The sequence below is a fragment of the Hyla sarda genome, chromosome 1 (assembly GCF_029499605.1).
Source record: "Hyla sarda isolate aHylSar1 chromosome 1, aHylSar1.hap1, whole genome shotgun sequence".
In the NCBI taxonomy this organism is placed as follows: domain Eukaryota; kingdom Metazoa; phylum Chordata; class Amphibia; order Anura; family Hylidae; genus Hyla; species Hyla sarda.
The window spans coordinates 246,650,691-246,666,022 of NC_079189.1; the positions used below are offsets into that span (position 1 = coordinate 246,650,691).

Genomic DNA, 15,332 nt, shown 5'->3' on the forward strand with positions numbered 1-15,332 from the left:
GGCTGTTTCAATATATGCGGGACATACGAATGTGGCCACAGTTCACACAGGATTCTACTAAGATCGCGATCTACTTACTTAAAGGATAGGACTTATGGTTACTATTGGAAACTACAGTTGTTTGATATCAACAGCATCACATTCTGCATTTGTATTTGTTTTTTCTGCATTTGTATTTTTATTTGCAGGTTGCAATTTTTATTTGCAGGTTTTTTTCATTGCAGGTTGCTTCATTGCAGGTTAATTTACTTTGTTATAGGGGACACAATCCACCTAGGTCTCAAAATTGAGCCATTGTGATATACTCAATTTCTTGTGTGAATTGGTGACCATATGGAAACATATTGATTCTACAAAGTTATTCAGCTAATTTGTGGCATTCGTCTTTTACCATTTTATTAGGTGCCTGCGTGGGGCCCCACGCAAGGCACAATATTATTATTGTATTTTATTACCATTTGATATTTTATTTTTATATATTGAGTTGTATAATAAATTTATACTTTTTGGTACATCATACCGATTTCCTTTCTTGGTATTGCCAGATAGTTGCCATTTAACTCTTTGAAGAGTTAGTGTACTGAGGACTGGTTTATTATATTTTCCTTAATTTACAAATCTGTTTAACTTTCTGGCACCAGTTGATAAAAAAAAAAAAAAAAAAAAGTTTTCCACCGGAGTACCCATTTAATGTCTAAACCTTGGTAAGTGAGTACACCTCTAAATAGAAATGTCTAAATAGCGCCCAAGTAGCCTTTTTTCCTCCTGATGTCATGTGACTTGTTAATGTTACAAGGTATGACGTGTGAATGGAAAGCAGGTGTATTACATTTTTTTGTAATCACTGAAGATGAAGCACAATGGTTACTGTAACCATGTTCTCTGGTCCGATACGTGCTGTCAAACGTGTGTGGGGGCAATCAGGTGAGTAGTACAAAGTGTCTTACTATAGTCAAGAATGGTGGCAAGAGTATCATGGTCTGGGGCTGCATGAGTGCTGCTGGCACTGGGGAGCTACATTTGATTGAGGGAACCATGAATGCCAGCATGCACTGACTGTGACATACTGAAGCAGAGCATGATCCCCTCCCTTCAGAGAGTAGGTCACAGGGCAGTATTCCAATATGATAATGACCCCAAACACACCTCCAAGATGACCACCATTTCCTTGCTAAAGAAGCTGAGGGTAAAAGTGATGGACAGGCCAAGCATGTCTCCACACCTAAACCCTATTGAGCATTTGTGAGGCATCCTGAAATTGAAGGTGCGGGAGTGCAAGACCTTTAACATCAACCAGTGATGTTGTCATTGAGGAGTAGAAGAGGACTCCAATGCCAAGTCGTGAACTCCATGCTCAAGAGGCTTAAGGCAGTGCTGGAAAATAATGGTAACCACACAAAATATTGACACATAGGGGTGTACTTACTTTTGTTGCCAAGGTTTAGAAATGAATGGCTGTGTGTTGAGTTATTTTGAGGGGACACAACATTATAAATTGTTATACAGCCTGTGCACTCACTACTTTACATTGTAGCCGAGTGTCATTTCTGTCAGTGTTGTCACATAAAAATATATAATGAAATATTTACACAAATGTAGGGGGGGTATTCACTTATGTGAGATACTGCAGATATGAGCTTGGCAGAGAGATATGAAAGAGCTAGACATTACAGATTGATATACAGACAGCATGCAGACAGAAGATAGAGAGATATGAGATAGATATGGGATACATATGAGAGAAAGATGTAAACTTCATCTGGTAGAAAAGAAGTCTTGAAAATGTCAAGGAAAAACAAACAGATATATATATATATATATATATATATATATATATATATATATATATATTGTTTCATGTGGCATTACTCAAATCCATTCTACCAGTATTTCTATAAAGACAGCCTTAAAAAATATCTCACATCAAAGCCAAAACTGCATTTCACATCAATATCAGGTGTTTTTCTCAAGTGCCACTTACATTCATTTCTACCTGCGTAATATTAGCTCTTTATATTTCTAGGCCTGCATTATCGATCAGCTGAAGGACATAGAGAGCCATTTTCCTGTTATTGCTTGTATTGAACAGTCTGCTAATTTGACAAGTGTTCTGGGGCCAGTAAGTTGAAGCAAAATGAAAGTATTACAAGTATATAAAAATTCCCTTCTATTCCTTGTTATAAATGTAAATAAATCATGGACAAGTTATTGAATCTTATTGCTGAGAAATAGGATAAGACCTGCTACAAAAGAACAATAACGACAGTTTTTGAGGACAAAGCCATTTTACACCATTTAGAATGTTTTAATCTGACCATGGCACTGCTTAAATACATTAGACCTGACTTCTTCATACAGTTCCTAGTTGCCACTTCTACTGTATTTGTATGTATTTTTTTGCTTTTAAAGTTATGCCTTAAAGGTGTACTCCGGCCCTAAGACATCTTATTCCCTATCCAAAGGAACCACCTCTATCTTGCATGCATTACCCACCCCTCAGAGTCTGCCGGGTCACGACTATGGGGCCGGAGTATTGTGACGTCACAACTCTGCCACCATGTGACGTCACGCCCCCGCAATGCAAGTCTATGGGAGGGGGCAGTTGGTATATACAAATAACTGCCTACAGAGGAAGCTACCTTTGGCTGTAGCGTACATATGGCTGGCTGGGAATGAGATAACAGGAGCACAACCAGAGAAAATAAAATAAGTCTTGTCTCTGTTCATGCTGCTAGTATGATCCTACCTTCATCCCAGAAAACTGACATAATTGTGAGTCTTCACAGAAAAATAGACTGCCTTAGACCCCTCCCACATTACCGTTATCCTCCAGTCATGAACTCTCGTCAGATAGTAACGGTGGAATAACGTCCGTTATAATTTTAACATTGAAGTCTATGAATGACAGATGCTCACAAGTGACATACGTTGTCCCATTATTGCTACTGAACATGCTCAGTAGAGCATCACAACCAGAAAGTCACATGGAAATAAAATAACGAACTATAACGGGTGATAACGGATGGTACATGTCCGTTATGTTGACAAAATGTCCGTCAAAATTGGTCATTAGTTATCATGCGTTGTATTCAGTTATTTCATCCCTTTTTTCATGACCCGTTATTGCTGAATAATGGGTGTCAGAATGCAGGAACATACCGGTAGTGTGAAAGGGGCCTTTCGGGGATAACTGGTGGTGGCGACAACAAACCATTAACATGTGTGCAATTCTGTACACACATGAGAAAAAGCCTCTCTGATGCAGATCAGCATGATCAATCTATGACCTTCATGACACCCTTTGAGGGATACTGGCCCACCATGACAGATAAGCAAAAATGTTAGTAAATATTTTTTATATTCATTACCTCTACATGAAGGACTTTGAAGCTCATCTATTAAATGTGTAAATTCCCACTTTAATTGTGAATTACTGTTACAGTGCCTTGCAGCATTCGCACCACAATTGTCAGTCAAAACTGTAATGGACTGTGTAAATGGTGACCTGGGAAACAAACTTATGCACCAGAATGCCATGCGAACTGATGCGCTAAATCCTCCCCATGAATATGTGCCATGGGTGGTTATCAATGGGGTAAGTTTATAACCTTTTGTGTTTTTGTACTTTGGATAACATAGGGAGAAAAAAAAAGTTAGCAGTGATTTACCATCGGAATAAACAGAAATGTAATGCCCCACCTTACATTGCTATAGGTCATGTATAAAAATGAATTACTCCATCTAAATGTATAAAAATATGTAATATATTAAGAGTTAGAAACAGGCATGGTTTAGGAGGCATAGTTTAGATGTGGCAATGCCTCCATGCCCCATCTCTTATCTCAGTTCAGTTAACATCTTTCCTTGAAAAAAACATTTTCTAAACTAACTACTCCTAACACCCCTCCTGCTTTAACCCCTTGGGGACGGAGCCCATTATGACCCTAAGGACGGGAGCATTTTTTGCAAATCTGACCACTGTCACTTTAAGCATTAATAACTCTGGGATGCTTTTACTTATAAATTTGATTCCCAGATAGTTTTTTCATGACATATTCTACTTTATGGTAATGGTTAATTTTCGTCAATACTTGCATCATTTCTTGGTGAAAAATGTTAAAATTTGCTGAAAAATTTTAAAATTTTGCATTTTTCTAACTTTGAAGCTCTCCGCTTGTAAGGAAAATAGACATTCCAAATAAATTATATATTAATTCACATATACAATATGTCTACTTTATGATTGCATCACAAAGTTGACATGTTTTTACTTTTGGAAAACATCAGGGCTTCAAAGTTCAGCAGCAATTTTTCACAAAATTTTCTAAATCGGAATTTTTCAGGGACCAGTTCGGTTTTGAAGTGGATTTGAAGGGCCTTCAAATTAGAAATACCCCACAAATTACCCCATTATAAAAACCGCACTCCTCAAAGTATCCAAAATGACATTCAGTAAGTTTGTTAACCATTTAGGTGTTTCACAGGAATAGCAGCAAAGTGAAGGAGAAAATTCAAAATCGTCATTTTTTACACTCGCATGTTCTTGTAGACCCAGTTTTTATTTATTTTTACAAGTGGTAATAGGAGAAAAAGCCCCCCAAAATTTGTAACCCAATTTCTCTCGATTAAGGAAATACCTCATATGTGTATGTCAAGTGTTTGGCGGGCGCAGTAGAGGGCTCAGAAGGGAAGGAGCAACAATGGGATTTTGGAGAGTGAATTTTGCAGAAATGGTTTTTGGGGTGCATGTAACATTTAGGAAGCCCCTATGGTGTCAGAACAGCAGAAACCCCCCACATGGCATACCATTTTGGAAACCACGCCCCTCAAGGCACGTAACAAGGGGTCCAGTGAGCCTTAGCACCTCACACCTCACTTTTCGTTAAAATCGGATGTGTAAAGTGCAGTTATTTCCCCAAATTTACAATTTTTACAAAAGGTAATGGGTGAAAATGCCCCCCAAAATTTGTAACCCCATCTCTTTGAGTATGGAAATACCCCATGTTAGGACATAAAATGCTCTGCTGGCGCACTACAATGCTCATAAGAGAAAGAGTGCCATTGGGCTTTTGGAAAGCTAATTAGTTTGGAATGGTAGTCAGGGGCCATGTGCGTTTACAAAGCCCCCCATGGTGCCAGAACAGTGGACCCCCCCCCCCCCCCACATGTGACCCCATTTTGGAAACTACACCCCTCACAGAATTTAATAAGGGGTGCAGTGAGTATCTACACCTCACTGGCGTTTGACAGATCTTTGGAACAGTGGGCTGTGCAAATGAAAAATTTAATTTTTCATTTTCACGGACCACTGTTCCAAAAATCTGTCAGACACATGTGGGGCGTAAATGTTCACTGCACCCCTTAATACATTACATGAGGGGTGTAGTTTCCAAAATGGGGTCACATGTGGGGGGGTCCATTGTTCTGGCACTATGGGGGCTTTGTAAACACACGTGGCCTTCAATTCCGGACAAATTTTCTCTTCAAAATCCCAATGGCGCTCCTTCTCTTCTGAGCATTGTAGTGCGCCAGCAGAGCACTTTACATCCACATATGGGGCATTTTCTTACTCAGAAGAAATGGGGTTACAAAGTGGTTTGTGGTTAGAAGTGTAGTTTCCAAAATGGGGTCACATGTGGGTATTTATGTTTTTGCGTTTATGTCAGAACCGCTATAAAATCAGCCACCCCTGTGCAAATCACCAATTTAGGCCTCAAATGTACATGGTGCGCCCACAGAGCATTTTACGCCCACATATGGAGTATTTCCGCACTCAGGAGAAATTGCGTTACAAATTTTGGGGGTCTTTTTCCTTTTACTGCTTGTGAAAATAAAAAGTATGGGGCACCACCAGCATGTTAGTGTAAAAAATTATTTTTTTTACACTAACAGGCTGGTGTAGCCCCCAACTTTTCCTTTTCATAAGGGGTAAAAGGAGAAAAAGCCCCCCAAAATTTGTTGTGCAATTTCTCCCCAAATCCCCCATATGTGGCCCTAAACTGTTTCCTTGAAATACGACAGGGCTCTGAAGTGAGAGAGCTCCATGCGCATTTGAGAACTAAATTAGGGATTGCATAGGGGTGGACATAGGGGGATTTTACGCCAATGATTCCCAAACAGGGTGCCTCCAGCTGTTGCTAAATTCCCAGCATGCCTGGACAGTCAGTGGCTGTCCAGAGATGCTGGGAGTTGTTGTTTTGCAACAGCTGGAGGCTCTGTTTTGGAAACACTGCCGCACGATACGTTTTTCATTTTTATTGGGGGGGGGGGGGCGACGACAGTGTAAGGGGGTGTATATGTAGTGTTTTACCCTTTATTATGTGTTAGTGTAGTGTTGTGTTTGTAGGGTACATTCGCACTGGTGGGTTACGGCGAGTTTCCCGCTAGGAGTTTGCGCTGCGGCTAAAAATTTACCGCAGCCCAAACTTGAAGTAGGAAACTTACTGTAAACCTGCCCATGTGAATGTACCCTGTACTTTCACATGGGGGGGGGGGGGGGGCAAACCTCCAGCTGTTTCAAAACTACAACTCCCAGCATGTACTGACTGAGGAGTTGTACTTTTGCAACAGCTGGAGGCACACTGGTTGGAAAGCCTTCAGTTAGGTTCTGTTACCTAACTCAGTAATTTCCAACCAGTGTGCCTCCAGCTGTTGCAAAACTACAACTCCCAGCATGTACTGATCGCCGAAGGGCATGCTGGGAGATGTAGTTATGCAATAGCTGGAGGTACGCAACTACAACTCCCAGCATGCCGAGACAGCTGTTTGCTGTTTGGGCATGCTGGGATTTGCAGTTTTGCAACATCTGGAGGGCTACAGTTTATAGACCACTGCCCAGTGATCTCCAAACTGTGACCCTCCAGATGTTGCAAAACTACAAATCCCAGCATGCCCAGACAGCAAAGAGCTGTTTGGGCATGCTAGGAGTTGTAGGTTTGCAAGATCTGGAGGGATACAGTTTAGAGACCACTGTATAGTGGTCTCAAACTGCAGTCCTCCAGCTGTTGCAAAACTACATATTCCAGCATGCCCAAACAGCAAACAGCTGTCTGGGCATGCTGGGAGTTGTAGTTTTGTAAACAAAAAACAAAGAGACCCACAATACTAATAATATTTCAAAAAAGTATGACAATCTTTATTAGACAAAATAAGACAAAATTAAAATGATTAAAAAAGCAGAGGATAACCTTAGGCAGGAGACAACAAGTGCCAGTGAATCTGGTATGGGTAATGTAGGTATTCAATAGAGAAAATATACAATAAAGGAACTGACAAAACTGCAAACTCCTAGTATAGTACAATGTAGATATAGCATCTAACATACATGAATATAAGATAGGGAGCAGCAATACAGTATTATAGACAAAAATGGAAACCCAAAAGTTGGACACGCCCCCTGACGAAGCCCATACGCGAAACGTGCGTTGGGGTGTTGGTGCTTGGTGTTCCTGGCTTGTGGGTATATGACAGGTAGTTTCTTTAGGTATTTTTAGTTTCCAACTTTTGGGTTTCCATTTATGTCTATAATACTGTATTGCTGCTCCCTAGCTTATATTCATGTATGTTAGATGCTATATCTACATTGTACTATACTAGGAGTTTGCAGTTTTGTCAGTTCCTTTATTGTATATGTTCTCTATTGAATACCTACATTATCCATACCAGATTCACTGGCACTTGTCTCCTGCCTAAGGTTATCCTCTGCTTTTTTAATCATTTTAATTGTTTGTCTTATTTTGTCTAATAAAGATTGTCATACTTTTTTGAAATATTATTAGTATTGTGGGTCTCTTTGTTTTTTGGTTATATATTGGTACCCCTGGGACCTACATACGGCGCTTAAATGTTTGCCGTGTTGTTGTTTGGCTAAACTGAGTTATAGTTTTGCAACATCTGGAGGGCTACAGGTTAGAGACCACTGTATAATGGTCTCAGACTGTAGCCCCCCAGATGTTGCTAGGCTTCCATCGGATCCAGGGAGCCGTCCTCCTCTGCCGCACGCCGATCACCGTCGCCCGCAGCCTCCAGACGGGTAAGTGGATGTCGGCGCCCGGTCCTCTTCGTTTTCCCCGTTCTGCCCCGCCTATTGTGGGTGGGCTGGACGGGGAAAACTAAAGTAAACCCCCCCCCCCGATCTGCTATTGGTGGTCGCATCTAGACAACCAATAGCAGGGATAGGAGGGGTGACACCCCTGCCACCTCACTCCTATCCCTTCAGGGGGATCATGGGTATCTTAGACAACCGCGATCCCCCTTATATTCCGGGTCACCATAGACCCGTAATGACCCAGAATCGGCTCAAATCACAAGTGTGAATTCACTTGCGATTTGCGCCGATCACCGACATGGGGGGGGGTCTGATGCCCCCCCTTTGCATTTGCGCGGGGTGCCTGCTGATTTATATCAGCAGTCACCCCCGTCTGGTACCTGCCGCGCGCCAGGCAGGGACCGAAATTCCCACGGGCGTATGGATACGCCCTTTGTCCTTAAGTACCAGGACGCAAGGGCGTATGCATACACCCTTCGTCCCCAACAGGTTAAAAAGCTCTGCATCATACCTTTCCCCTTACTCACATTGTGTGAGCCCCCGGCAGGAGAAAGTGGACATTCCCCAGCAGGCCAGAAGTCACTGAAGCAGGTGAGAGCTGTGCATCGCCATGCCCCCATGCACTTCCTGAGTTTGTTCTCCTGCCAGGCCGGAAAGAGACCAAACTAACTGTTTGATTTGCGGCAGGGAACAGAACAGAGCCACCCAGTGGCCGTTTTTTCAATCACATTAAAAACATATAAAAGGTTGAGGATTGTAACAGCAAGTAAATAGCAAAGTGTCTTATAATTACATAAGGAACAATATATTAAACGTTTAGTTTGGTGATAGGTACTCTTTAAGTGGGTTATTCTAAGCAATGCATCTATCTCAAATTTCAAAATAGATTTGGCCCAGAAATTACAGGAAAGAAGGGGAGGAGCAGCTTAAAATTGGCCTTTCACAACCATAAAGCAAGCATTCTGTGCCTATTAGTTCTCTTAAAATGGCCTTGTGCACAGGCAGCAATCAGACCGGGAGAGAGAGACTGGAGGACTGGGATACCCAGCAGGGAGCACAACGGTGGGCTGTGATAAAGAGAAATCCAGGGGAGTAGAGTGTTTAAAGAGAACCTGTGACCACTTTTAAGCTGTCTGAATCACAAGTCATCGGGGCAGTCCCTGGTGGCTTTTTTTTCACCTCCTGGCCTTGACTAATTTCATGGTACAAATATGCTCGTAGTACTGTATTGGTCCTGTGGGAAACCTATATTCATAATACTCCCAGCAAAAATATCAAATTATAACCAAAGGGGAGGTGCCTAAAATTTAACTTTTAATGTCAATATTTTAAAGTCACCAATATAAATAAGTGTGGACCCGCAACCAATAATTTTGTACCATATTCCTAAAACATGGGTAAATATATCACATTAATCATCCGACTCCATAGATATACATGTATGTACAGCTGTCTTATGTCGCTACCCGACACGTTTTTGTCAGTTCATCTGACTTCCTCAGGGGAAACTGCAACAGATTACCATTTAATAACCATGTAAGAGTCAAGAAAAAAAAATCGAATAGTCAGGATACATTTACGTTCCCATATGACTATAGAGTTGTGGTACAATGAACCCCCTTTCTGTAACCGGTTACCAATAAGCTTATGTATACTAGTCCAAATTATACATAGCAGGGGAGCTGAGGAAACGATTGGACCACAAGTATTCAGGGAACTACCATCAGGGTTCAGGAATAGGTAGGCATGTTAAACTGTCTCCCTGGAAACAATTAGATGGTCCAGGGGGTATGCGTGTAGTTTGGAGAGCACTAAATCTGCAATGGCAGGGAGCCGTATCAACCGGCTACTGCGCTTCTCTGTTGTTCAGGTTTTGGATTTCATGAAAAGATGATTTTACCTGGCCACCTGTAGATACCAACTCAAATACTTTAGTAAAACTAAAAGGGAACAGCCTCCCATCATGTTTCTGTAGGAGGTTGCTTTGGTTAGAGCAATTATAATTGTTTTTAATCGTATTGTGTCTTTTTTCATCAGAGTATTTTTTACATTACTTGCTAATGAAGATTAATATTTTTGATAGAACATTGTTGTTACTAATGTGTGGGGATTTTGTGCTCTGTACTTTAGTATATTTGCTTTTTTCTTCCATCATAATATAGGACATTTTTAGGTATTAACCCCTTAAGGACGCAGCCCTTTTTCACCTTAAGGACTGAGCCCTTTTTCGCAACTATGACCACTGTCACTTTAGGAATTAATAACGCGAAAACGCTTTTACCGAATATTCTGATTCTGAGATTGTTTTGTGACATATTCTACTTTATTTTGGTGGTAAATTTTCGGCGTTAATTGCATCCTTTTTTGGTGAAAAATCCCAAAATTTCATGAAACTTTTGAAAATGTTGCATTTTTCTAACTTTGAAGCTCTCTAATTGTAAGGAAAATTGATATTCCAAATAAATTTTATTTTTCTTCACAAATACAATATGTCCACTTTATGTTGGCATCATAAAATGGACATATTTTTGCTTTTTGAAAAAATTAGAGGGCTTCAAATTAGAGCATCAATTTTCAAAAATGTCATGAAAATTGCTAAATCTGAAGGGACAGATGTTACAGAACTACAACTCCCAGCATGCCTGGGCAGTCGAGGCATGCTGAGAGTTGTAGTTTGGCAACATCTGGAGGGCTACTGTTTGGGCACCACTGTAACAGTGGTCTCCAAACTGTGACCCTCCAGATGTTGCAAAACTACAACTCCCAGCATGCCCAGACAGCCCCCCCCACTGTCGATTCCCTATCTGATCAGGATCCAGCAGGCTCCAGCGAAGATCCCAGGTCCCCAGGCATCTTCTCCTGCAGGTACGGCCTCCATCTTCTTCCCATAGCCCCTCAACATCCAGGGGCGGGCACAACGGGGGGTTGCCATGGCAACCCCCTGTCCTGCGCTGTCATTGGTCAGAACTCCGTTCTGAGTAATGGCAGGGGATAGGAGTAGATCACAGCTTTGAGACCTCACTCCTATCCTTTAGGCTGATCGGGGCGGTTGCTGACAACTCCGATCAGCCCTATTTTCCGGGTGATCGGGTCACCAGAGACCCGATCAGGCCGGAATTGGAGAAAATCGCATGTCTGAATTGACATGCGATTTTCTCCGATCGCCGACATGGGGGGGGTCTCAGGACCCCCCTGGGCGATGTGCCAGGGTGTCTGCTGAATGATTTCAGCAGGCATCCGGCTCCGGTCCCCAACCGGCTAGCGGTGGGGACCGGATTTCCCACGGGCGTATGGATACGCCCTCGGTCCTTAAGGACTCGGAATGCAGGGCGTATCCATATGCCCTGTGTCCTGAAGAGGTTAAAGGGGTACTCCGGTGGAAAACCAGTTTACTAATTTTTCTTTTTAAATCAACTGATGCCAAGTTAAAAAGATTTGTAGAGTACTTCTATTTAAAAATCTTAACTCTTCCAGTACTTAGGTGCTGTATGCTTTAGAGAAAGTTTTGTATTTATTTTCAGTCTGACCAGTGTTCTCTGCTGCCACCTCTGTCTGTGTCAGGAACTGTCTGAAGCAGAAGAGGTTTGCTATGAGGATTTACTCCTACTCTTGTCAGTTCCTGACACAGAGGTGTCAGCAGAGAGCACTGTGATCAGACAGAAAAGAACTATACAACTTCCTCTGTAGCATACAGCAGCTCATAAGTACTGAAAGGATTAAGATTTTTGGCACCAGTTGATTTAAAAAAATATATGTCTTCTACTGTTAAATACAATAATGATAAAATATTTTACATGATATTAAACATTTAATGTTTGTATTTTCAGAAACACACTGATACTCTTCAGGATAGAGCCATGGGTGCATTGTTCAACCTCATCTGTGAAACATACACTGTAAGTATTGAAATAATGTCAAGACTCACTCTGTTTCTGTGAATTAGTGTATATTGTAGAACCCTTACACAGTAGAACATGGCATGTGACAAGATAAAAGATAATGCTTCCATGTCATATAAAAATGTGCAGTTTGTGCAAAAAGTTGTGCAATTTTATTTGTAATAATAACAAATAATAAGAGAGGGGTTTTTGGCAGCTCTAGTATAGCTCAAAAAGAGTAGGCAGTTATAAAACTTTGTAAAAACTTCCAGAAAACACAAAAGTTACATTTTGGTGGAATTTTTATCAGAGCAATGCAATGTGTTTTTGTAGATAAATCGAGAAAAGCCAGATGCAATATAAACTATGTGGCCAGTCAGAAAAAAGAGAAAATATTAGCATAATGTACCAGACATGTCAATCAATACCCCAATGGCCTCCTCTTGTCCTTATGGTGTAGGTGACAGAGGTCATATGTTTTATATTTCTGTAGTGTGTGATCTTGGGTGGGTGGTGAAGGTGACATGATAAATTTAGACTGAAGAGAAAGAAAGAATGGGTACATAAAGTTCATATACCAGGTGTCCAACCTGGTTTCTAAATGTGGTAGTTTCATGGTTTGAATAAACTTAACCCTTTAGTGGCCAAGCCAATTTGGGCCTTACTACAAACCATTTCTTTTACTTTCATATTCTAATAGCTATAACTTTTTTTTACTTTTTTCTTCAATATAGCAGCATAAGGGCTTATTTTTTGAGGGACAAGTTGTACTTTTTAATGCAACAATTATGGGGTTCATATAACTTATTGATAACATTTTATTCTATTTTTCTAAGGGGATGTGTTTTTTTAAATTTACGCCATTAACCAAGCAGTAAAAAGAACATTAGAATTTTATTCTGTGGTCAGTACTATTACAGAGATACCACATTTATAAAAAAAAAGATTTTTTCAAATTTTAGTAGTTTGGCACAATAGAAACACTTTTTATGAAAAAGAAAAAAGTGTCGCCATCTTACAGACCCATAACCTTTTTATTTATTTTTTCTTGATGGGGCTCATTGGCAGCGCGCCGCCCTCTGCAATCCTAGCACAGAGGACTCAAGGAAAGCATTTAGGCTACCGCCATTTAAAGACAACACGCTAGCCTAAAGCCCATTAGTAGTTTAAAGACATAAGGCAGTCACTAAGAGGTTAAATAATTATGTTGTATAACAATGCTAAGGACAAAATAAATTTAATAAGCACTGCCAGAGCCCTGCAAAATGGCCTCCAACCGTCCACAAATGTGCATGTGTCCACTCAATCGGTCAGACACAGACTCCATGAGGGTGGTATGAGTCCACAGGTGGGTGTTATGCTCACAGCTCATTTGTATTTGCCAGAGAACACCAAGATTGGCAAATTCGCCACTGGCTGTGCTCTTCACAGATGAAAGCAGGTTCACAATGAGCACATGTGACAGACGTGACAGAGTCTGGAGACGCCGTGGAGAACGTTCTGCTGCCTGCAACATATTCATGCATGGTTTGGCAGTGGGTCAGTAATGGTGTGGGTGGCATTTCCTCAGACCCCTTGTAAGACCATATGCTGGTGCAGTTGTCCCTGGTTTCCTCCTAATGCAAGACAATGCTAGACCTCATGTGGCTGGAGTGTATCAGCAGTTCCTGCAAAAGGAACGCATTGATGCTATGGACTGGCTCACCTGTTCCCCAGACCTGAATCCGATTGAGCACATCTGGGACATCATGTCTGGCTCCATCCACCAACACCACGTTGCACCACAGACTGTCCAGAAGTTAGCGGACGCTTTATTCCAGGTCTGGGAGGACATCCCTCAGGAGACCATCTGCCCCCTCATTAGGAGTATGCCCAGGCATTGTAGGGAGGTCATACTGGCACGTGGAGGCCACACACACTACTGAGCCTCATTTTGACTTGTTTTAAGGACATTACATAAAAGTTGGATCAGCCTGTAATGTGGTTTTCCCACTTTGATTTTGAGTGTGACTCCATATCCAGACCTCCAAGGGTTGATAAATTTTTGTGTGATTTTGTTGTGAGCACATTCAACTATGTAAAGACGAAAGTATTTCATACAATTAGTTCATTCATTCAGATCTAGGACCTGTTATCTTAGTGTTCCCTTTATTTTTTGAGCAGTGTAGTAAGACTGGGCCAGTATATAGCATGTTTAAATTGGCACTGTAAGATTCAAATACTTTTTACACATTGTACATCATGTCAAAACATTAGCCCAACAGTCATGGTCGTAAATGTTGGCAGCCCTGAAATGTTTCTAGAAAATAAGGTAATTCTCACAGAAAAGGATTGCAGTAACACATGTTTTGCTATACACATGTTTATTCCCTTTGTGTGTATTGCAACTAAACTAAAAAAGGGAGGGAAAAAAAAGGAAATAGGACATAATGTCACACCAAACTCCAAAAATAGGCTGAACAAAAGTATTTGCCCCCTTTCAAAATTGTTGAAAAATAAGATTGTTTCAAGCATGTGATGCTCACCTGGGGCAAGTAGCAGGCATGGGCAATATAAAAATCACACCTGAAAGCAGATAAAAATGAGATAAGTTCACTTAGTGCCACACTAAGCATGGACAACAGAAAGAGCAGAAGAGAACAGTCTGAGGACTTGAGAACCAAAATTGTGGGAAAATATCAACAATCTCAAGGTTACAAGTCCATCTCTAGAGATCTAGATTTGCCTTTTTCCACAGTGCGTAACATTATCAAGAAGTTTGAAACCCATGGCACTGTAGCTAATCTCCCTGGGCATGAACGGAAGAGAAAAATCGATGAAAGGTGTAAACGCAGGATAGCCCGGATGGTGGATAAAAAGCCCCAAACAAGTTCCAAAGATATTCAAGCTCTCCTGCAGGCTCAGGGAGCATCAGTGTTGGCGCAAACTATCCGTCGACAAATAAATTAAACGCTATGGCAGGAGACCCAGGAGGACCCCACTGCTGACACAGAGACATAAAAAAGCAAGACTACATTTTGCCAAAATTAACTTGAGTAAGCCAAAATCCTTCTGGGAAAACGTCTTGTGGACAGATGAGACCAAGATAGAGCTTTGTGGTAAAGCACATCATTCTGCTGTTTACCAAAAATGGAATGAGGCCTACAAAGAAAAGAACACAGTACCTAAAGCGAAATATGGTGGAGGTTCAATGATGTTTTAAGGTTGTTTTGCTGTTTCTGGCACTGGGTGCCTTGAATGTGTGCAAGGCATCATGAAATTTGAGGATTATCAACGGATTTTGGGTCGCACTGTACAGCCCAGTGTCAGCAAGCTGGGTTTGTGTCTGAGATCTTAGGTCTTCCAGCAGGACAATGACCCCAAACATACGTCAGAAAGCACCCAGAAATGGATTGCAACAAAGTGCT

General features: G+C 41.2%; 1 protein-coding gene across 2 annotated transcripts in view; it reads left to right on the forward strand.

Moving 5' to 3' along the window:
• The window catches only part of IFI30 (IFI30 lysosomal thiol reductase), a 106,393-nt gene that overhangs the window by 78,320 nt on the left and 12,741 nt on the right, over nt 1–15,332 (forward strand). For both annotated transcript variants that reach the window (XM_056570056.1, XM_056570066.1), the window contains 3 exons: nt 2,024–2,119; nt 3,443–3,595; nt 11,875–11,943. In XM_056570056.1, coding sequence (XP_056426031.1) covers nt 2,024–2,119; nt 3,443–3,595; nt 11,875–11,943 — 318 coding nt within the window. The remainder of the gene's footprint in view (nt 1–2,023; nt 2,120–3,442; nt 3,596–11,874; nt 11,944–15,332) is intronic.